The 24,350-nt window shown below is 41.3% G+C and overlaps 1 protein-coding gene across 4 annotated transcripts in view; it reads right to left on the reverse strand.

The window, feature by feature from the left end:
• tnk2 (tyrosine kinase non receptor 2) overlaps positions 1 to 24,350 on the reverse strand; it is a 192,872-nt gene that overhangs the window by 146,235 nt on the left and 22,287 nt on the right. Inside the window, exon 1 of one of the 4 annotated variants that reach the window (XM_062976901.1) lies at positions 20,638 to 21,178. The exons of 1 other annotated variant lie outside the window; for it this stretch is intronic. In XM_062976901.1, the coding sequence (XP_062832971.1) occupies positions 20,638 to 20,784 (147 nt within the window). In that variant the 5' untranslated portion in view covers positions 20,785 to 21,178. Of the gene's footprint in view, positions 1 to 20,637; positions 21,179 to 24,350 lie in introns of those variants that run through there. 2 more of the 4 variants (XM_062976904.1, XM_062976902.1) reach the window with 2 other exon arrangements.

Below are 24,350 nucleotides of genomic sequence, written 5' to 3' on the forward strand. Positions count from 1 at the left end.
AGGAAGGTTGGACTGGATGGCCTTTGGATCCTCTTCAAACTCCAGGATTGTATGACTCTACTAACATACGTAATCATGTATGTATGTAAGTATCTATCAATCAGTCTATCTCAGGGAGGTTGGACTGGATGGCCTATGGGGTCTCTTCCAACTCCAGAATTTTATGATTTTATGAACACATATAGTCATGTATGTATGTATGTATGTATGTATCTATCTATCTTAGCGAGGTTGGTCTTTGGAGCCTCTTCCAAACTCCAGGAACCTGTGATTCTATTGCCTGTCTGTCTGTCTGTGTCTAGGATTCTATGGACTCTAGGAAATGCTTGATTTCCATCCCTGCTGCATCAGTGGGAACTGTGTGGGACGGGCCTCATCCTGCAGCCGGAGCCCACACATTCCGGCCTCTCCGCACCTGACAGATGGGCCAGGGGGGCGGTGGGTGCGAGCGGAGACCCCACGTGTGCCGTGTTCCGGGGAGGGAGCCCGCGTGGCCCTTTCTATGGCTCCCTCCCTCTCTCTCTCTGGCGCCCGCACACTGCAGCCTTGTCTTCCGTCCAGCGCATCCTCCGGGGAGAACAGCTGGCCGGATCTGGAGTGCACACTTGTCAACGGAGGGACGGGGAAGGCGGGGAGGCGCGCTGTGGTTTTTGGGGGCTGCTGGTCCTGGGATGTGACCTGCCTTCCTGTTTACCAGGCCGCTTGGCTCGAGCTTTGCACACTCAAGGCACTCCGCTTTCTAACAGAAAGAAAAGCCCGGCTGAAACGGTCACATGATGCCGCGGCTGCAAAAGCTGGCCCGGTGCCAGGTCCGCTCTTGGCTGTGACCTCTCCGGAAAATGCTTCCTGACAACCCGTTTTAATTAATGATTCAATTAATTAGGAGCTCGCCTGTTCTCCCTGCGCTGGAGACAAAGCGGTTCGCAACCATGTAAAAACCAAAAGCAAGAGAAAAACAAAAACACAATTGCATTCCAGTTCTAGAATAACAAAATTACACTATGTAACACAATTGGAAACATTTTCCGTCCCTGGTTTGAAAGTGTTACAGTAGAGTCTCACTTATCCAACACTCGCTTATCCAACGTTCTGGATTATCCAACGCATTTTTGTAGTCAATGTTTTCAATACATTGTGACATTTTGGTGCCAAATTCGTAAATACAGTAGAGTCTCACTTATCCAACATTCGCTCATCCAACGTTCTGGATTATCCAACACATTTTTGTAGTCAAGGTTTTCAATACATCGTGATATTTTGGTGCTAAATTCATAAATACAGTAGAGTCTCACTTATCCAACATTCGCTTATGCAACGTTCTGGATTATCCAACACATTTTTGTAGTCAATGTTTTCAATACATTGTGATATTTTGGTGCTAAATTCGTAAATACAGTAGAGTCTCGCTTATCCAACATTCGCTTATCCAACGTTCTGGATTATCCAACACATTTTTGTAATCAATGTTTTCATTACACTGTGATATTTTGGTGCTAAATTCGTAAATACAGTAGTCTCGCTTATCCAACATTCGCTTATCCAATGTTCTGGATTATCCAACACATTTTTGTAATCAATGTTTTCAATACACTGTGATATTTTGGTGCTAAATTCGTAAATACAGTAATTACTACATAACATTACTGCGTATTGAACTACTTTTTCTGTCAAATTTGTTGTATAACATGATGTTTTGGTGCTTAATTTGTAAAATCATAACCTAATTTGATGTTTAATAGGCTTTTCCTTAATCCCTCCTTATTATCCAAAATATTCGCTTATCCAATGTTCTGCCGGCCCGTTTATGTTGGATAAGTGAAATTCAATTGTATTTCCTGTTTCATTGTAGGGTGGCGCAATGGGTTATAAACCCTTGTGCCGGCAGGACTGCTGACTGAAAGGTTGGTGGTTCGAATCCGGGGTGAGCTCCCATCTGTCAGCTCCAGCTTCCCATGCGGAGACATGAGAGAAGCCTCCCACAGGATGGTAAAATATCCAGACGTCCGCCGGGCAACGTCCTTGCAGACAGCCAATTCTCTCAAACCAGAAGCGACTTGCAATTTCTCAAGTCGCTCTTGACGCACACACACACACAAACACACACACACACAAAAGTGTATGGTCCTTACTTTGAAAGTACAGTAGAGTCTCACTTATCCAAGCTTATCCAAGGAATATATATCATTCTAGAAAAAGTTTAGAAAGTGGCAAATGGAAAAATACCAGAGACGTTGAGTGACGACCCTGTCTCGAAGCCCCTTACCTTATTTTCAGCGGGCCAGTGTGGTGCAATTGTTTGAGCGCCGGACTTTGGAGAGTTTGAATCCCCACTCATTGGCCTTTGGGAAAGTCACACTCTCTCAGCCTCAAGGAATCAGCAAAGGCAGAAACCCTTCAGACCAAACCGAATCTTGATCGGATCGCTCCCAGCCGGAAAGACCTTGAGATGACAACAAGGACCTGCTCGTGCTCCGGGCAAAAAAACTTTCCTCCAAACCATGGGACACCAATGTCCTTATTGACCCCTTTCTTTCTTCCTTTCTTTTCCTTCCCCAACTTCTAATCTTTAACCAAGAAGGAATCTGGGCCATCCAGTCCACCTCTCGTGATTTGTTTACAAAAAAAGGGGAGAAAAAAAGACAAATCAGGACTAACCTGCCTGCATAGCTTCCTTTTTTCATGTGTGTTTCTGCCTCCTTCTGGGATTGCCCAAGGTATGTATGTACGCAATGCTTTTGACCCCGGGCAGACTGCAGGCCTTGCAAAATGTGTTGCACTACATTTCCCAGAAGGCCCAACCCTACAAAGCATTCTGGACTTTGTAGTTAAAAACCAGGGCAAATAAAAACAGGATTCTTTGGGGAGTTCAGGGTGGACCCATAACCCAAATCTCCTTAGTTGAAAGGGATGGAAACAAATACAGAAAAGTCTCACTTATTCAAGCTAAATGGGCTGGCAGAAGCTTGGATAAGCGAATATCTTGGATAATGAGGGATTAAGGAAAAGCCTATTAAACATCAAATTGGGTTATGATTTTACAAATGAAGCACCAAAACATCATTTGACAGAAAAAGTAATTCAATACGCAGTAATGTTATGTTGTAATTACAGTAGAGTCTCACTTATCCAACATAAAAGGGCCGGCAAAATGTTGGATAAGCGAATATGTTGGATAATAAGGAGGCATTAAGGAAAAGCCTATTAAACATCAAATTAGGTTATGATTTTACAAATTAAGCACCAAAACATCATGTTAGACAACAAATTTGACAGAAAAAGTAGCTCAATGCGCAGTAATGTTATGTTGTAATTACAGTAGAGTCTCACTTATCCAACATAAAAGGGTCGGCAAAATGTTGGATAAGCGAATATGTTGGATAATAAGGAGGCATTAAGGAAAAGCCTATTAAACATCAAATTAGGTTATGATTTTACAAATTAAGCACCAAAACATCATGTTAGACAACAAATTTGGCAGAAAAAGTAGTTCAATACGCAGTAATGCTATGTAGTAATTACTGTATTTATGAATTTAGCACCAAAATATCACAATATACTGAAAACATTGACTACAAAAATGCGTTGGATAATCCAGAAGGTTGGATAAGCGAGAGTTCGATAAGTGAGATTCTACTGTACTGTATTTACGAATTTAGCACCAAAATATCACTATATAGTGAAAACATTGACTACAAAAATGGCTTGGATAATCCAGAGGCTTGGATAAGCGAGGCTTGGATAAGTGAGACTCTACTGTAATGCAAAGCTAGGTTGAATATCCCTAATTCAGAAATCTGGAATGCTCCATAATAATAATAATTATAATAATAATATAATTTTGTGATACGAAATCCAGCATATCTATTCTGTTTGCTGTGTCATACAACAACAACAACAACAGCAACAATAATAATAATAATAATACAGTAATAATAATAATAATAATAATAATAATATCTTGTGTCAATAACAACAACAAAAACAAAAACAACAACTATTATTAGAGGCTTGTTATAGAATAATATATTGCCTTTCCTATTATTATTATTATTATTATTATTATTAATAATAATAATAATAATAATATTGCTTTTCTTCTCCAAAAAGAAACTCAAAGCGGCTATCTCCGGCATGGGCAAACTTTGGCCCTCCGGGTGTTTTGGACTACAACTCCCACAATTCCTAACAGCCTACCGGCTGTTAGGAATTGTGGGAGTTGTAGTCCAAAACACCCGGAGGGCCAAAGTTTGCCCATGCCTGGGCTTTCCATATGGATGGCTAATATAGAACCTCAATATCTGAAAAATATGCAACCACTATAAAGGTTCAAAGCATGGAACACAATATGTATATTAGAGCATCATATACATAATAATGTTAGCAATAGCAATACAACAAATACTACTGTGTGTCACTACAGCTAACTGAATTTGATCATTTGTTGTATTACTATTGTTAACATTATTGTGTATATGATGCTCTAATATACATATTGTGTTCCATGCTTTGAACCTTTATAGTGGTTGCATATTTTTCAGATATGGTTTAGAATAGACATTGGTGTTTAGTTATTAATATAGAAGCTCACCAAACTACAACTCCCAGGATTCTGTAGTATTGAGCCATGGCACTTAGTGGTTTTATGCACAAAATTATGAATCCTGTTGTGCATAAAATTACCTTCAGAGGAGCGTGCTTGCTCCATCAATGTTTTAGATTTACACAAATGACCAGCAACTGCCAGGAGAGAAAGTTTAATCTATGCTGACGATCGTGGCATCACCGCCCAAGCAGGCACAATGCTACAGAATTGACAAGATTTGCAGTTTGGTGAGGCATCAGCACTCTTTGGCAGAAACTACAACTCCCATGATTCCTTCCCTTTGAGCCATGGCAATTAACATGCATTAGTTCTACAGGGCAGATCAGGCCGGTCCAACCTGAGCCATTTGGCCCAACACAAAATGGTAAACTTACTTAAACCATGGAGTAGGAAACCATGAAAATGAACAAAACCCGTCTACCAGTATTTTAAAAAAAAAAAACTCCAAAATCAGAACAATAAATAAAGAGCAACACTCTGAAACCAGACATGAGTCAATCAGGGGCAGCTAATGACTCTGAACAAAGGATTCCCCCAGGCCAGGATGTGAAGCTTGGAAGGCTATTTAATGCTAATCAAGGTGATTAATTACAACATTCACACTGGCCTCCAACAGACAAGAGTTCTTTTCCCCACCCAGGACCTTCCACAGATATATACTGTATATACTCGAGTATAAGCCTAGTTTTTCAACCCTTATTTAAGACTGAAAAAGCCCCCCTCGGCTTATACGCGGGTGAGGGTCCTGGTTGGCTTATATTTGGGTCATCTTATACTCGAGAATATGTGGTACATTTATTATTTTTCTCTATTATTACTGGTATTATTACATTTATTATTTTTCTCTATTATTGTTGCTACTATTGCATTTATTTTACTCTATTTTTATTATTATTAATACATTTATTATTTTACTCTGATCTTATTATTATTATTATTGCATTTATTATTTTTCTCTATAATTGTTGCTACTGTTACATTTGTTTTACTCTATTTTTATTATTATTAATACATTTATTATTTCACTCTGATCTTATTATTATTATTATTGCATTTATTATTTTACTCTATTTATTATTACTTTTATTATTTTCCTGTATTTATTATTATTATTATTACATGTACTATTTTACTTTATTATTATTAAAAGGATACATAAGCACATTTACATTGAAGAAGACGAGAATAATGACTTGATCAGAGTTGGACAGTCTTATCTTACATTTGAGCTTTATGTAAATATTCAAAAACATTGAACCTACTGATGCCTCAATTAATGTAATTTTATTGGTATCTATTTTTATTTCTGAAATTTACCACCCTCGGCTTATACTGGAGTCAATGTTTTCCCAGTTTTTTTGTGTCAAAATTAGGTGCCTCGGCTTATATTCGGGTCGGCTTATACTCGAGTATATACGGTAAACCCACTTGCCTAGTTTCCAACAGACCTCACAGACCTCTGAGGATGCCTGCCATAGATGTGGGCGAAACGTCAGGAGAGAATGCTTCTGGAACATGGCCATACAGCCCAGAAAACACACAACAACCCTTACTTAAAACACTCAACGTGGTGGAAGCTCCTTCCTTTTGAACAGAGTTTGGATGGCCATCCGTCGGGAGTGCTTTGATTGTGCTTTTCCTGCATGGCAGGGAGTTGGACTAGATGGCCCAAGGGGTCTCTTCGAGCTCTATAATTCTATGATGAAGATTTTGTTTTGTAACTCGATTGTGTGTTTACTTTGTAGATGACAATGGAATGGAACAATCAGAATATGTTATGTCTACAAATATCGGAGCTTGTCCTTGGTCTCCAGTGTTGGCCTCGTTTCTGGATATATTTCATCTTCCGATTCCAAAAACGTTACCGGTTTCTCCCTATCAGCTCCAGTTTTTGGAGATTAAAAAAAAATATGCCATCTTCAACCACTCACCTACAGAAAACCATAATTAACCATACCTCAGAAACTAGAGCTGACACAAAGCAATGATGGGCAAGCTTTTGCGCTTGGTGTGTCAAAATTCGCCAAAAAAACCTAGTATGACTTGGATGGTGTGTCACTTTGAGAAAAAAACCCATAATTTCACAATATGTATAGTTTAAATAACAAAAATGTATAAATCTATATATATAAAAGAGTGATGGCATCAGGGCAGCGGACAAAACAACAAAACTACAGGCCCCCTAACCTCGAAATTTGACCACACAACCCATCATTCACGGCTCTAGGTTGATACAACAAAAAGAAAAGAAAAATAAAGTCCTAATTACAGGGAGAGGAATAATAGTTTTTATCCAATTGCTGCCAGTTAGAAGGCTAAGCTCCGCCCACTTGGTCTCCTAGCAACCTACTCAGCCCAGGGGACAGGCACAGTTAGGCCTCACTTAGGCCTCTTCCACAGATTATCAGATTTTAACTGGATTATATGGCAGTGTAGACTCACTAACACCACCAGACAACGCCACAGCAACGTGTGACCGGGCACAGCTAGTGTGATATATAACTGTATTTAATAAATCAAAAAACTATTTACTACTGTTATTTCCATGTACAACAATCTATGGTACTTCTTGCAGTTTAAGCTTCACAAAGTTTTCACAATGATTTCTCTCTATTCTAGTTTCAATATAGTCATGAATAATGAATAATATAATAATAATATAATAGTAATAATATGATAATATATTACAATAATAGAATAGAATGAATGATATAATAATAGTAGAATATAAAAATATAATATAATATAATATAATGATATAAAATATATTACAGTAGAGTCTCACTTATCCAACATAAACGGGCCAGCAGAATGTTGGATAAGCGAATATGTTGGATAATAAGGAGGCATTAAGGAAAAGCCTATTAAACATCAAATTAGGTTATGATTTTACAAATTAAGCACCAAAACATCATGTTATACAACAAATTTGACAGAAAAAGTAGTTCAATACGCAGTAATGCTATGTAGTAATTACTGTATTTACGAATTTAGCACCAAAATATCACGATGTATTGAAAACATTGACTACAAAAATGCATTGGATAATCCAGAACGTTGGATAAGCGAGTGTTGGATAAGTGAGACTCTACTGTAATATGATAATATTCTACAATAATAAAATAATAGAATGAATGATATAATAACAATAGAATATATAATAGAATATAATATAATGACATAAAATATATTAATAGGATAATATAATAATAAAAAGGTAAAGGTTACCCCAGATGTTTCCAGTCATGTCTGACTCTGGGGGTTGGTGCTCATCTCCATTTCTAAGCCGAAGAGCCGGTGTTGTCCATAGACACCTCCCAGGTCATGTGGCTGGCATGATATAAGAATTATCTATCTATCTATCTATCTATCTATCTATCTATATAAATGTACTGATCATTTGTAGGACGGAGTAAACAAAAAAACAAGTGGATGAAATGACACCAAGTTTGGCCACAAAACACTTAACAACCCAAGAGGTGACCACCGCATGTCAGCAAAATTGGCTAGACATGTCAGTGCTGACACGCGTGTCATAGGTTCGCCATCACTGGTCTAAAGTGAAAGTACAGGTTTTCCCCTGACATTAAGTCCAGTTGTGTCTGACTCATCTCCATTTCTAAGCCGAAGAGCCGGTGTTGTCCATAGACACCTCCATGGTCATGTGGCCACTGGCATGATTGAAAGGAGTGTGTTATGTTCCCGCTGGAGCGGTACCTATTGCTCTACTCGCATTTGCATGTTTTCGAACTGCTAGGTTGGCAGAAGCTGGGGATAACAGCGGGCGCTCACTCCAATCCCCGGATTCGAACCTGAAACCTTTTGGTCTGCAAGTTCAACACATTGCCTGCATAGCTTCCTTTCCGTGTGTGTTTCTGCCTGGTTCTGGGATTGCCCAAGGTATGTATGTACGCAATGCTTATGACCCCTGGCAGACGGCAGACCTTGCAAAATGTGTTGGACTACATTTCCCAGAAGGCCCAACCCTGCAGTCAAATGCATTCTGGGCTTTGTAGTTAAAAACCAGGGAGCTGGGGTGAAGCAAATAAAAACAGAACTCTTTGGGGAGTTCAGACTGGACCCATAACCCACATCTCCTTATTTGAAAAGGATGAAAACAAATAACGCACATCAAGCTAAGTTGACTATCCCTAATTCAGAAATCTGAAATGCTCTGGAATAATAATAATAATAATAATAATAATAATAATAATAATAATTTATATCTTGCTTTTCCTATCCAAATGGAGACATGGGCAAACTTCGGCCCTCCAGGTGTTTTGGACTACAACTCCCACAATTCCTAACTGTGTCCCAAATAACCCCAGGAACTGGCCTGCAACACCAAGACACCATATCCATACTTCACACTGTAATTGCAAACTGTTTGGGCAAAAGAAACGAAAAGTGCAAGAGGATGCAGTTGCGATGTTGCACAGAATGGGAGCCAATGTATCCCTAAATATCATCAAATAACACGTCTCTTCTTAGGTTATTAAGGGTAGAGCTTCCTTTCCTGGTGCATTTGGGTACTGATGTAGATCTCTTTTTAGACATGTTAGGATATTAGAAGTTACCTGCCTAAACTACCCCAAAACATCAGAGCATCCAAAATATGCAAAAGCAGGATACTTATAATTGAGCATTCAGCTCACAGCAAGCAGAGCGTGAAGTGCCATGTGGCTGTAAAGAATGTAGAACTTAGGAGGCAAACATACAGAGTTGTCTTTAAAACCACAAAAGGTTTATGTACAAAAATAATAACTACATTTCTAATAATAATAACTACATAAACTACCCCAAAACAGCAGAGAATCCAAAATATGCAAAAACAGGATACTTATAGCTGAGCATTCAGCTCACAGCAAGCAGAGCGTGAAGTGCCATGTGGCTTAAAGACTTTAGTGCTTATGAGGCAAAGATACAAAAACGGGATACTTATAGTTGAGCATTCAGCTCACAGCAAGCAGAGCGTGAAGTGCCATGTGGCTTAAAGACTTTAGTGCTTATGAGGCAAAGATACAAAAACGGGATACTTATAGCTGAACATTCAGCTCACAGCAAGCAGAGCGTGAAGTGCCATGTGGCTTAAAGACTTTAGTGCTTATGAGGCAAAGATACAAAAACAGGATATTTATAGCTGAGCATTCAGCTCACAGCAAGCAGAGCGTGAAGTGCCATGTGGCTTAAAGACTTTAGTGCTTATGAGGCAAAGATACAAAAACGGGATACTTATAGCTGAGCATTCAGCTCACAGCAAGCAGAGCGTGAAGTGCCATGTGGCTTAAAGACTTTAGTGCTTATGAGGCAAAGATCCAAAAACGGGATACTTATAGTTGAGCATTCAGCTCACAGCAAGCAGAGCGTGAAGTGCCATGTGGCTTAAAGACTTTAGTGCTTATGAGGCAAAGATACAAAAACGGGATACTTATAGCTGAACATTCAGCTCACAGCAAGCAGAGCATGAAGTGCCATGTGGCTTAAAGACTTTAGTGCTTATGAGGCAAAGATACAAAAACAGGATACTTATAGCTGAGCATTCAGCTCACAGCAAGCAGAGCGTGAAGTGCCATGTGGCTTAAAGACTTTAGTGCTTATGAGGCAAAGATACAAAAACAGGATACTTATAGCTGAGCATTCAGCTCACAGCAAGCAGAGCGTGAAGTGCCATGTGGCTTAAAGACTTTAGTGCTTATGAGGCAAAGATACAAAAACAGGATACTTATAGCTGAGCATTCAGCTCACAGCAAGCAGAGCGTGAAGTGCCATGTGGCTTAAAGACTTTAGTGCAGGGGTCCCCAAACTAAGGCCCGGGGGCCGGATGCGGCCCATCGAAGCCATTAATCCGGCCCCCACAGCACAAGGGCAGAAGGAGGTTGGGCTAAATGACCCAAGGGGTCTCTTCTTCTCTTACAACCATTATTATTATTATTATTATTGTTATTATTATCATTAACATTGAGGCTGGGTGGCCATCTGTCAGGGGTGCTTTGCTTGTGCTTTCGGTGCACAAAGGCAGAAAGGGATTGGACTCAATGGCCCAAGGGGTCTCTTCCAACCCTTAATAATAATAATAATAATAATAATATTATTAACATTGAGGCTGGGTGGCCATCTGTCAGGGGTGATTTGCTTGTGCTTTCGGTGCACAAAGGCAGAAAGGGATTGGACTCAATGGTCCAAGGGGTCTCTTCCAACCCTTATTATTATTATTATTATTATTATTATTATTATTATTATTATTAACATTGAGGCTGTGTGGCCATCTGTCAGGGGTGATTTGCTTGTGCTTTCGGTGCACAAAGGCAGAAAGGGATTGGACTCAATGGCCCAAAGGGTCTCTTCCAACCCTCTTTATTATTATTATTATTATTATTATTATTATTATTATTATTATTATTATTAACATTGAGGCTGGGTGGCCATCTGTCAGGGGTGCTTTGCTTGTGCTTTCGGTGCACAAAGGAAGAAAGGGATTGGACTCAATGGCCCAAGGGGTCTCTTCCAACCATTATTATTATTATTATTATTATTATTATTATTATTATTATTATTATTATTATTAACATTGAGGCTGGGTGGCCATCTGTCAGGGGTGATTTGCTTGTGCTTTCGGTGCACAAAGGAAGAAAGGGATTGGACTCAATGGCCCAAGAGGTCTCTTCCAACCCTTATTACTATTATTATTATTATTATTATTATTATTATTATTATTATTATTATTATTAACATTGAGGCTGGGTGGCCATCTGTCAGGGGTGATTTGCTTGTGCTTTTGGTGCACAAAAGCAGAAAGGGATTGGCCTCAATGGCCCAAAGGGCTCCTTCCATCCCTCTTTTTTATTATTATTGTTGTTGTTGTTGTTGTTGTTGTTGTTGTTAATTATTATTATTATTGCTCGGTGGCCAACTATAGTCTGGCCCTCCAATGGTCCGAAGGATCGTGAACTGGCTCCCTGTTTAAAAAGTTTGGGGACCCCTGCTTTAGTGCTTATGAGGCAAAGATACAAAAACGGGATACTTATAGCTGAGCATTCAGCTCACAGCAAGCAGAGCGTGAAGTGCCATGTGGCTTAAAGACTTTAGTGCTTATGAGGCAAAGATACAAAAACGGGATACTTATAGTTGAGCATTCAGCTCACAGCAAGCAGAGCGTGAAGTGCCATGTGGCTTAAAGACTTTAGTGCTTATGAGGCAAAGATACAAAAACGGGATACTTATAGCTGAGCATTCAGCTCACAGCAAGCAGAGCGTGAAGTGCCATGTGGCTTAAAGACTTTAGTGCTTATGAGGCAAAGATACAAAAACGGGATACTTATAGCTGAGCATTCAGCTCACAGCAAGCAGAGCGTGAAGTGCCATGTGGCTGTAAAGAATTTAGTGCTTATGAGGCAAAGATACAAAAACGGGATACTTATAGTTGAGCATTCAGCTCACAGCAAGCAGAGTGTGAAGTGCCATGTGGCTGTAAAGAATTTAGAGCTTGGGAGGCAAACATGCAGAGTCCTGTTTTTAAAACCACAAAACGGTTTATTTACAAAAATAATAACTACATTTCTAGTAATAATAACTACATTAGCCTATTCTAAACTAACTAACTACTCCTCATTGAGGACTGCAGACTTGGGCAGTGAGGGGTTGAACTCTAACATTAGATCCTTGCTTTTTGGCAAGAGGCGGGTGCGAAATGGCTTATGGAATTTTAGTTTGACGCCTTGTTTGTTTTGATGACAAGTATCAAGTCCGTTTGCTTTGTTTTCTATTGTGGGGTTTTGTTTTGGCTCCTTTGCATTTTATTTGGATTGTCTGTTTTGCAATTGTTGTGTTTTGTTAGTCCTCCTTCCCTCCGTGTGTGTAAACAAATACACTGCGCAATCCGCATAGGGGTTTTGTGGATATAGGGGTCTCCGTGTATTTTAGGTTGCACGTCCTTGGCAGGGCCCACTGTTTTGGGTTGATGGCGCAATATAAATAAACTACAGTATTTTGAGCATTGTGAGTGTGACCTCCATGTTCAAGGGCAACATACCTTTGAATATCAGGCTAACCTATTGCATCTGCATCTGGTTTGCTAACTGCACAATTAGGCTGTTAGGAATTGTGGGAGTTGAAGTCCAAAACACCCGGACGGCCCAAGTTTGCCCATGCCTGCTCTATAAAGTGGTTAGAAAGTTTCAGGACTTTGAAGAAGGGAACTTTCCTGAAAATGGCTCTACGGATGAAGATGACGGTGCCTTCAGAAGGAAAAATTGGAAAAGGAAATCTGGATAAGCCTTGGATGATGATAATAATTATAATTATAATTATTGCTAGCTGTGCCCGGCCACGCATTGCTGTGGCATAGGCTGGTGGTTAAGATCCCTCTGGTTAGGAAGCAGCCTGGCTTTGAAGCTGTAAAGCTGTTCAGTGGTATTCAAGGTGGCCAACCGAGGATTTCCCCTGGTTAGGAAGCAGCCTGGCTTTGAAGCTGCAAGGCTGTTCCACCATGGCAACGTATTTTAAAAGTGGCGTTAGGCTCTGCGCACAGCTACGAGGTCCTCTGGGTAATTTAGTTTCAGTTCTTGGGGGGCCTCTGCACATGCGTGGTAAGCAATTGGGAGTTTTCTGTTATTTGGACTTTATTTCTCTAGGGTTTTTTGATTGAAAGACATAGATGGGATGACTATGTTTTTGTGGCCAAATTTGGTGCAATTTGGTTCAGTGGTTTTGTTGTTTACTCCATGGGAAAAATGCACATTACATTTTTATATATATAGATTATGATCAACACAATGACGTTGTATGGCACAGCAAACAAGATAGATATGCTGGATTTCGTTTCGCAAAACCACAAGTCGAACACTTCCCAAGTGTCTAGGACTGTGTGATGTATTTTCTGATGATGTGTGCAGATCCCAGCCGGGTGGCCTTTTGCAGTTGGCAGATGGTGATTTTGTCAATGTCTATTGTTTCCAAATGCTGGCTGAGATCTTTTGGCACGGCACCCAATGTGCCCATCACCACCGGGACCACCTGCACTGGTTTCTGCCAGAGTCTTTGAAGTTCAATCTTGAGGTCCTGATAGCGTATTATTATTATTATTATTATTATTATTATTATTATTTTATTTTATTTTATTTTTCTATCCCACCTCCATCTCCCCGTAGGGACTCGAGGTGGGTAACACAGGGCCCAGCCCAAAAAAACAAATACAGTAGAGTTTCACTTATCCAACACTCGCTTATCCAACATTCTGGATTATCCAACGCATTTTTGTAATCAATATTTTCAATACATCGTGATATTTTGGTGCTAAATTCGTAAATACAGTAATTACTACATAGCATCACTGTGTATTGAACTACTTTTTCTGTCAAATTTGTTGTATAACATGATGTTTTGGTGCTTAATTGGTAAAATTAATAGGCTTTTCCTTAATCTCTCCTTATTATCCAACATATTCGCTTATCCAATGTTCTGCTGGCCCCTTTACGTTGGATAAGCGAGAGTCTACTGTAATAAGTAAAGTAAAACGCTTATAAAAACAGCACCTTCAACCAAAAAAAGAGACATAAAAACCAAGTAATACCAAACAATAACAGTAAAACCAATTTAGAATTTAGAACGAAGTGAATAAAATGGGAGGGCGGACTGGGCAAAAGTGCAGAGATGTGTATTATAACGGCGTTTGCGAGCGTAAACAGACAAAGTGCTCAATATTCTCTAAGAGAACTAGCTTTGCCCGGCCACGCGTTGCTGTGGCTTATGGGAATCTTTTGTTGGCCAGGTGGAATAGCAGCGAATAGCCTTGCAGTCTCAAAGCCTGGCCGTTTTCTGGAGTAGCTGGAGCTTTTTGTTGTATGAACATAGAGGCAGATAATCTGTATTTTATAGGCAGTGTGGAAGAGGCCTAAGTGAGGCCTAACTCTGCCTGTCCCCTGGGCTGAGTGGGTTGCTAGGGGACCAAGTGGGCGGAGCTTAGCCTTCTAACTGGCAGCAATTGGAAAAAAAAACAATTATTCCTCTCCCTCTAATTAGGACTTTATTTTTCTTTTCTTTTTGTTGTATGAACGTAGAGGCATGGATGAGGGGTTGTGGTGCCAAGTTTAGTGTTTCTGGGATGTATAGTTTTGTTGTTTTGTCCTAGGCCAAAATTTCATTACCCTTTTATATATATAGATTGGAGTGAGGTAGGACTTCAAGTTACTTCCGAGAGAATATAGAATAAAGTGTGAAATATAATGAATTCGTTTAAGTGGAGTTTTGATCATGTGCTTGCCTAATCTCCCTGGGAAAGGAGTTCCAAATCTGTGGGGCCATTATGGGGAAAGCCTATGGATGGATCCATCTATGATGGGCGGAAAAGAAAACACTGAAAATAGAAAGAACAGTCTTGAAGAAGTGGATGACAGTAGCACAGAAGAAGAGGAAGAGGAATGCCAGTCAGATGGCTGGCTCTTGCAAAACTGCTGGAAGGAATGGAAATGGACCAAACCCTCTAGAAGAGCCAAACCAGGACAACGGGTTGCCAAATAGTAAGAAAAATAACAAATGAGGTTTTCAATGTTGGAAGCCAGTGAGACTGGCTCTTCAGCAGCTCCCACTGGAGAACTGACCATTCTACACTGACAAGTTTGGTAAATAATGTAAAGGAAGAATCAAATAAAAAACATATGGAAGCTGGACGGTGTCCAGAGAAGGACAACTAAAATGGTCAAAGTCTGGAAGTCATGAATCCCTCTGAAAAGTTGCTTAGGGAACGAGAGGTGTTGAGCTTGAGAAGAGAAGGCTGAAAGTGGACATGAGACAGGTTTAAATGTATGAATGTGTGTCACACGGAGAAAGGGCCGGGCTGTGGCACAGGGTGGTTAGTAGCCAGCTGCAATAAATCACAAATTTATTTTATTACAGCATTTCTACCCTGCCCTTCTCACCAGGTACGGGGACTATGACCAAGAGGTCATGAGTTCGAGGCCAGCCCGTGTCGGAGTGAGCACCCAACCATTAAAATAAAATAAAAAATAGCCCTGCTCGTTGTTGATGTAAGCAACCCGAAAGATAGTTGCATCTATCAAGTAGGAAATGTAGGTACCACTTATGTGGGGAGGCTAATTTAACTAATTTACGACACCATAAAAATAGTCCAGCAGCGTTTGGAATGAGGAAGTCGGCGTCACAGTGGATGATGAAGCAGCTGTGGCCGGAATCGAGCATCCCCCTCAGGAAGCTGGAAGCTGGAGAAGGTTAAATTGCCTCTGTGTCTCTCTGTCTTTCTCTCTGTCTCTAGGTTCATGTGGCATTGAATGTTTGCCTTGTATGTGTACATTGTGATCTGCACTGAGTCCCCTCTTTGGGGTGAGAAAGAAGGGTGGAATATAAATACTGTAAACGAAAGGAAAAGCTTGTTTTCTGGTGCTCCAGAGACTGGGACACAATGGAGCCATGGATCCAAATGGCAGGAAAAGAGATTCCGCCTAAACATTAGGAAGAACGTCCTGACAGTGGAATATGCAGTCTTGGATTGTAGTGGAGTTTTCTTCTCTGGAGGTTTTTAAGCAGAGGTTGGATGGCCATCTGCCGGGAGTGCTTTGATTGTGTCTTCCTGCATAGCAGAATAAGGTTGGATTGGATGGCCCTGGCAGTCTCTTCCAACTCTGTAATTCTATTATCCTATTTGAATAGCCATTTGTATATATTCCTTGCAGAAGTGCTCCTCCAGCAGTCATCATCCAATCCCTCTGCAAGGCCAGAAATATAGCTTAATGATGTAACATTAGGAAATGTCGACCATTTCTGCTACCTTGACAGTCACCTCTCAATAAAAGTCAACATTGACACTGAAATACAACACTACCTGAGCTCTGCAAGTGCAGCATTCTTCCAAATGAAGGAGAGTTTGAGGATTGGGACATCAGTAGGGATACCAAGGCGCTTATTTATAAAGCTATTGTCATCCCAACCCTGTTGTATGCCTACAAAATGTGGAAAGTCTACAGACGTCACACTCAACTCCTGGAAAACTCCACCAGCGTTGCCTCTGAAAAATCCTGCAAATCTCTTCAGAAGACAGGTAGATAAATGTCAGTGTGCTGGAAGAAGAAGCAAAGACCACCAGCATTGAAGCGATGCTCCTATGCCATCAACTCCACGTTGTCCAAAAACCCGCTCACAACCTCCCAAAGTTGTTACTATACTCCCAACTCAAGAACGGAAAATGGAAAGTTGGTGGAGAGGAAAAGAGGTTGAAAGATGGGCTTAAAAGCCAACCTTAAAAACTGTGGCAGAGACACAGAACTGGGAAGTCTTGGCCCTTGAGCGCTCTAACTGGAGGTCAGCTGTGACCAGCAGTGTTGTGGGATTTGAATGGAAGGCGAAAGGGAGAAATGTGCCAAGAGGAAGGTGTGTCAAGCCAACCCTGACAAGGACCGCCTTCAATTTGGAAACCGATGTCCTCACTGTGGAAGAACATGCGGGTCAGGAATAGGACTCCACCGTCACCTACCAACACTACACTTGGAGAACCATCATACTCAGACAACGAGGGATTGCCGGGCTGTGGCGCAGCTGGCTAGTAACCAGCTGCTATAAATCACTACTGACCGAGAGGTCATGAGTTCGAAGCCCGGGTTGGGTTAAGCCTCCGACCATTAATAGCCCCGGCTTGCTGTTGACCTATGCAGCCCCGAAAGACAGTTGCACCTGTCAATTAGGGAAATTTAGGGACGCTTTATGCGGGAGGCTAATTTACAACACCATAAAACTGCCAGCAAAACACGAGGAAAGGAATGAGGAAGTACAGCCACTACTGGACAGTGAAGCAACAGCTCCCCCTGTGGCCGGAATCGTGAAGCTGGAAAAATGTTAAAAATGCCTCTGAGTCTGTCTAATGTATGTTGTTTGTCTGTTGGCATTGAATGTTTGCCATATATGTGTTCATTGTAATCCGCCCTGAGTCCCCTTCGGGGTGAGAAAGAAGGGCGGAATATAAATACTGTAAATAAATAAATAAATAAATAAATCTACCTGCATAGCGGAATAAGGTTGGGTTGGATGGCCCTGGCAGTCTCTTCCAACTCTGTAATTCTATGATCCTATCTGAAAAGCCATTTGTATAAAATCCTCACAGAAGGGTTATCTCTCCATCTCATTCCCCATCCTATGCACATTTGGCAAGGGTTGGAGTCTTTCCTGGCAATGGATTTTCCCAAAGCTAGGAAGGGTGCCATAGGGCCAAACAACATCTCCAAGACGAGAGACGTAGCGTAGTTCCGCCTGCCATACAGGATCACAATCTCAGTTTTAAAAGGCTGAGGTAGCAGAACTTTATCACGCAACTCTGGAAGAATAAATGGACAGATTCACAGCAAGCAAAAAGAGGGTTCCCTTCTGTAAGTCTTCTACACTTTTGCACCTCGTCTATTCGTCACGACAAGGGCAGACATCACACAGGGAGATCCCGGTTGACGGGCACCACCGAGCGCTCACATGATGATCATATCCATTTCCATCACCATCCCACTCTAGGCATCGTGCCAATACGCAGAGACCAGAACAATCCATGTAGAAATGCAATCAAAGCCAGAAGGAACATTAGGCAGAAAGCCATTCGCGGCTGGCATCAGCAAAGCGCAGGCCCTGGATCGTTCAGGAATCAGGAGGCCCCGGGTCCAAACAATAGCCTCCATCAGCAGGTTTTGGACAAATGCAACTCTTGGGACCCCAAAGTGCAGCCCTCGAATTCCCCAATTTTGTGTCCTGTTGTGCAAATTGCATCCTATTAGTGCAGATGAAATGCTTGGCACATTCTGAAAGCAGTGGATAAAAGCTAAAGTTTACCCCAAAAGTGGGGAAAGTTATGTCCCTAAAGTCTCATATAGACCTATACTTTTTGGGGTTCCTAAAATTTCCCCAAACTGTCCTTTTTGGGCAAGAAAAAAAGAGGACAAATGGCCTCATTTAGAAGCTTTCAGGAGTGGCAATTCACCTTGAAAGTATGACCTTGATGATTATTATGATTACAGTAGAGTCTTGCTTATCCAACATAAATGGGCCGGCAGAACGTTGGATAAGTGAAAATGTTGCATAATAAGGAGGGATTAAGGAAAAGCCTATTAAATGCCAAATTATGTTATGATTTTACATATTAAGCACCAAAACAGCATGTTTTACAACAAATTGACAGAAAAAAGCAGTTCAATACACGGTAACGTTATATTGTAATTACTGTAGTTACGAATTTAGCATCAAATACATCGCAATGTATTGAAAACATTGACTACAAAAATATTGAATACTAAAAGGCAGACTGTGTTGGATAATACAGAACGTTGGATAAGCGAAGGTTGGATAAGCGAGACTCTACTGTATTCTGCTTTAATCTCTTGATTACGATACAACGCTGCTGAGGACATTTGAAAATGCAATTTAAAATCCACATCATACAAATATTTAAAAAGAAGTAAAGAAACAATTTCAGTCGCTTAATGAAAGGACGAAGGGGGAAAGGGAGAAACTGGGACATTTTAAAAGCAGCTGGGAAAGTGGGAAGGTTGAGGAATAATCGGAATTGCCATGGTTCTTGCTTTGTAGGTTTTTTTGGGTATTGTAAACACAGGTAGAATAATATCAATATCAGAATAATTTCCTCCTGTTCTTAACAGATCTATTCACATCCTTCATTACATCCTCCACTACACAGAATTGTAAACTTGGAAGGGACCTCAAGGGCCATCTAGTCCACCCCTGTGACAGTGTAGATCAGGCCTGGGCAAACTTTGGCCCTTCCTCCAGGTGTTTTGGGCTTCAACTCCCACAATTCCTAACAGCCGGTGAGAATTAAAGTCCAAAATACCTGGACAGCCCATGTTTGCATAAGCCTGCTGTATATTCTACAATTATTTTGTGCAAGGAAAGATATTCAGCCTAAACATTAGGGATAACTTGCTAATGATAAGAACTGTTTGGCAGTTGCCTGGGAGTTCCCTTCTCCGGAGATTTTTGAGCATAAGCTAGATGGCTATCTGCCGGGAGGGCTTAGATTGTGCGTTCTTCCATTGCAGAAGGGGATTGGTCTGGATATTCTTTCCATCTCCATGATTCCATGATTGCCCAGCAAGAGAAATGCCCCAATTTTGAATTACTAGAAGAGATGGTGCCACAAAGTTTTTGGGCACCGGGCAACCATGGGCAATGGGCAACCATGGGCACCGGACAACCATGGGCACCGGGCAAACATGGGCACCGGGAAATCATGGGCACTGGGCAACTATGGGCAATGGGCAACCATGGGCACCGGACAACCATGGGCAATGGGCAAACATGGGCACCGGGAAATCATGGGCACTGGGCAACTATGGGCAATGGGCAACCATGGGCACCGGGCAACTATGGGCAATGGGCAACCATGGGCACTGGGCAACCATGGGCAATGGGCAACCATAGGCAATGGGCACTGGGCAACCATGGGCAATGGGCAACCATAGGCAATGGGCAATGGGCAACCATGGGCACCGGACAACCATGGGCACCGGGCAAACATGGGCACCGGGAAATCATGGGCACTGGGCAACTATGGGCAATGGGCAACCATGGGCACTGTGCAAACATGGGAATTGGGCAACCATGGGCACTGTGCAAACATAGGCACTAGGCAACCATGGACACCGGGCAACCATGGGCATTGGGCAACCATGGGCATTGGGCAACCGTGGGCACTGGGCAACCATTAGAACTGGGCAACAATGGGCACTGGGTAATCATGAGAACTGGGCAAGCATGGGCACCGGGCAAGCATTGGCACCGGGCAACCATGGGCAATGGGCAACCATGGGCACCAGGCAACCATGGGCAATGGGCAACCATGGGCACTGCGCAACCATGGGCACTGTGCAAACATAGGCACTAGACAACCATGGGCACCGGGCAACCATGGGCATTGGGCAACCACTGGTACTGGGCAACCACTCCTTTCCCTATTTCCAGGATCCCTAACTAAGCAAGGCCACCCTTCTCCCTCTCCATCACTCCCCATCCCATTGGCACTCAGCCATACTGACCCTCTGGCCTGGCACGGCCAAGACGTCCGGCCTGGGAGCCCCAACCGGAGCCTCCCTGAATCCATTTGGCACCCCCTTCTCCTCCTCGTTGTCGTCCTCCTCCTCCTCTCCGCTGGCCAGCCGCTGATAATCCGATTTCTCCCCCATGGTGCCCAAAGGGATGGGGAATCCGGACGCCAATTTGCAGGCGGACAAATGCTGCCAAGCTGCCGCAGTATCAGGAGGAGCCAAATGCGCTCCAGACCAGTCCGGTTTCACCTGGGAGTGGTGCGAAGGGGGGCCACCTTTGCCTCCTTCCAGAAAAAGAATCCACCGTTCCCAATCGATGGCAACCAAATCCCTGCCTCTATATCTCAGACCTTCCCAAGCATCCTCTCCTCCTGCATCTCGCTGGAAAGAGAGATGCTTGGCTGGCAGCACATCTGATACGGCAATGCTTTGCAAAGGAGAGAAGTAAGAGGATCCTTCCTTAAGCTGAGCATCCTCAGGGCTGCTTTCTCCTGCATCCCGTCGCCATGGCGAGGAGAAGAGGATGCTGAGAGGATGAGCGCATGTCCGATGTGGCCGATGTGGCGGAGGGCAGGACGGAAAGAAAGAAAGAAAGAAAGAAAGAAGAGGGGAGGCACGGATGGATGCAGAGGTGAGGCTAAACACAATGCTACCCCCCAGCGGCACAAAAGGCAGGAGTCGGAGGAGGAAAAGCAGTCATTTGAATGGAGCAAGCAGGAAGAAGGGAGGGATGGGATCCATCCAAAGCAAGGTCTGCACTTTGAAAAATATCCAGTTCCTAACTCCCTAGGAAGAAAAGCTCATCTGAAAAAGGACAACAGAACATATCGTTCAGGCATGGGCAAACTTGGGCCCTCATGAAACAGCACAATCCCCACGTTTAACTTTCCCCCATGCTCGTCCTGGATCGCAAGCGGCAGGGTTTTGTGGGGAAGGAGTTGCCAAGCTCATTCCTCGCTATGATAAGTGCCTAGATTTGAATGGCGACTATGTTGAGAAGTGGTATTTGGGTGTGGCTTTCAACTGCATATAGTAAATGTTTTCTCCTACAGTAGAGTCTCATCCAACACTCGCTTATCCAACATTCTGGATTATCCAACGCATTTTTGTAGTCAATGTTTTCAATATATCGTGATATTTTGGTGCTAGATTCATAAATACAGTAATTACTACATAGCATTACTGCGTATGGAACTACTTTTTCTGCCAAATTTGTTGTCTAACATGATGTTTTGGTGCTTCATTTGTAAAATCATATCCTAATTTGATGTTTAATAGGCTTTTCCTTAATGCCTCCTTATTATCCAACATATTCGCTTATCCAACATTCTGCCGGCCCGTTTATGTTGGATAAGTGAGACTCCACTGTATTTACAGTATTTACATTCATCTTTAATTCATCTTTAATTCCAAAAGGTAATCTACTTTCTGGATAACCCTCGTATATCAGAACATTATATGGGTTGTATTACATTTTTCAAATGCTTTTAATCACTGTATTCCATTATTATTATCAAGTCAATACAGAATTCATGGTATGGTATAATATAGGAGCATAGTAATAATAATAATAATAATAATTATTATTATTATTATTATTATTTATTTAATTAATTTATATACCGCTGTTCTCCCCCAGGTATAATAATAATATACCTTATTTATATTCCTCTCTATCTCCCCGAAGAAACTCAGGGCAGATTACAGAACACATATACGGCAAACATTCAGTGTCGTTATACAATTAACAAGGACAGACAATATATAAACAGAAGTAAAGGCTTTTCCCATCTTTCCCATTTCTGGCATCTGGAGGTGCTCGACTCCGGCTATGGGGTGTGTATGTGTGTGTGTGTTGTTGCTCCATCTTCCATACTGAGGACCTTTGTCATCCTTAGATGTCCTCCCAATGAAATCACAGTCATATCCTTATGAGCGCCTTTCATTACCTCCCTGTTTAAAGCAGTACCTATTTATCTACTCACATTTCTGTACAAGTTAGTACTAATTAGGCTTATTTTAATAGGAATTCTCAAGCAACCAGAAACTGTACTAAGAGGGGGAAAGTGGCTAATAAATATACAACAACAACAACAACAACAACAACAACAACAACAACAACAACACACTACTGTACATTTATCCGGCATCTTTCAAGCCCCATGGGTACAGGCTAACTAAGAGTCTACTGTATCAAAATACTAAGACACACAAAAATGCCTAATACCATATATCAGTGTATTACAAACAATAAAACCAAATGTCAAACAGTGAAGATATATATGGAACCATCGACACATAGATATAAAAGCGATACAACAATTCCTCTTGGCCCAAACAAAATTTCTGCAAATAAATGTTTGAGGAAAAGCTAATGAGTTGCATTTGAGAAAATCAATAAACACTACAGAGTTAATGTGGTTTCAAGAGGAAGAAAAAAAACATCCAGCAATCCAAGAGAACTGCAAGTCATTTGGAAATGTTCTCATCCACTAATGGGTAGCAATGGGGGAAAGAGCACTTGAGATGAAACCAAAGCAACAGGGAATAATGAGGATATAAAAACCAAGAGATGTAGTTGTTTTCTCCTTGGCCTTTCCATTTGCTCCTTCTGGGCATCCACAGCCAGCCATCACCCAAATGCAAATCCCACAGAGTAGAGTCTCACTTATCCAACATAAACGGGCCAGCAGAATGTTGGATAAGCGAATATGTTGGATGATAAGGAGGCATTAAGGAAAAGCCTATTAAATGTCAAATTAGGTTATGATTTTACAAATTAAGCACCAAAACATCATGTTATACAACAAATTTGACAGACACAGTAGTTCAATACGCAGTAATGCTATGTAGTAATTACTGTATTTACAAATTTAGCACCAAAATATCACGATGTATTGAAAACATTGACTACAAAAATGCGTTGGATAATCCAGAACGTTGGATAAGTGAGACTCTACTGTGTGTATGTATATATATATACACACACAGTAGAGTCTCGCTTATCCAACGTAAACGGGCCGGCAGAATGTTGGATAAGCGAATATGTTGGATAATAAGGAGGCATTAAGGAAAAGCCTATTAAACTTCAAATTAGGTTATGATTTTACAAATGAAGCACCAAAACATCATGTTAGACAACATATTTGGAAGAGAAAGTAGTTCAATATGCAGGTATGCTATGTAGTAATTACTGTATTTATGAATTTAGCACCAAAATATCACGATATATTGAAAACATTGACTACAAAAATGCGTTGGATAATCCAGAACGTTGGATAAGCAAGTGTTGGATAAGTGAGACTCTACTGCAGGGGTCCCCAAACTTTTAAAACAGGGGGCCAGTTCACAGTCCCTCAGGCCATTGGAGGGCCGGATTATAGTTTTAAAAAAAATACATATGAACAAATTCCTATGCACACTGCACATATCTTATTTTGAAGTAAAAAACAAACAAAAAAGGAACAAATACAGCCTCAGTGTTAATAATAATAATCATTATCATCATAAAAATAATAAAGAGGGTTGAAAAAACCCCTTGGGCCATCTACTCCAACCCCCTTCTGCTTTTGTGCACCACACTATAATCAAAGCACCCCTGACAGATAGCCATCCAATAATAATAATAATAATAATAATAATAATAATAATAATAATAATATCACCATAATAAACATGGTTGGAAGAGACTCCTTCGGCTATCT

The sequence above is a fragment of the Anolis carolinensis genome, chromosome 3 (assembly GCF_035594765.1).
Source record: "Anolis carolinensis isolate JA03-04 chromosome 3, rAnoCar3.1.pri, whole genome shotgun sequence".
NCBI lineage: Eukaryota > Metazoa > Chordata > Lepidosauria > Squamata > Dactyloidae > Anolis > Anolis carolinensis.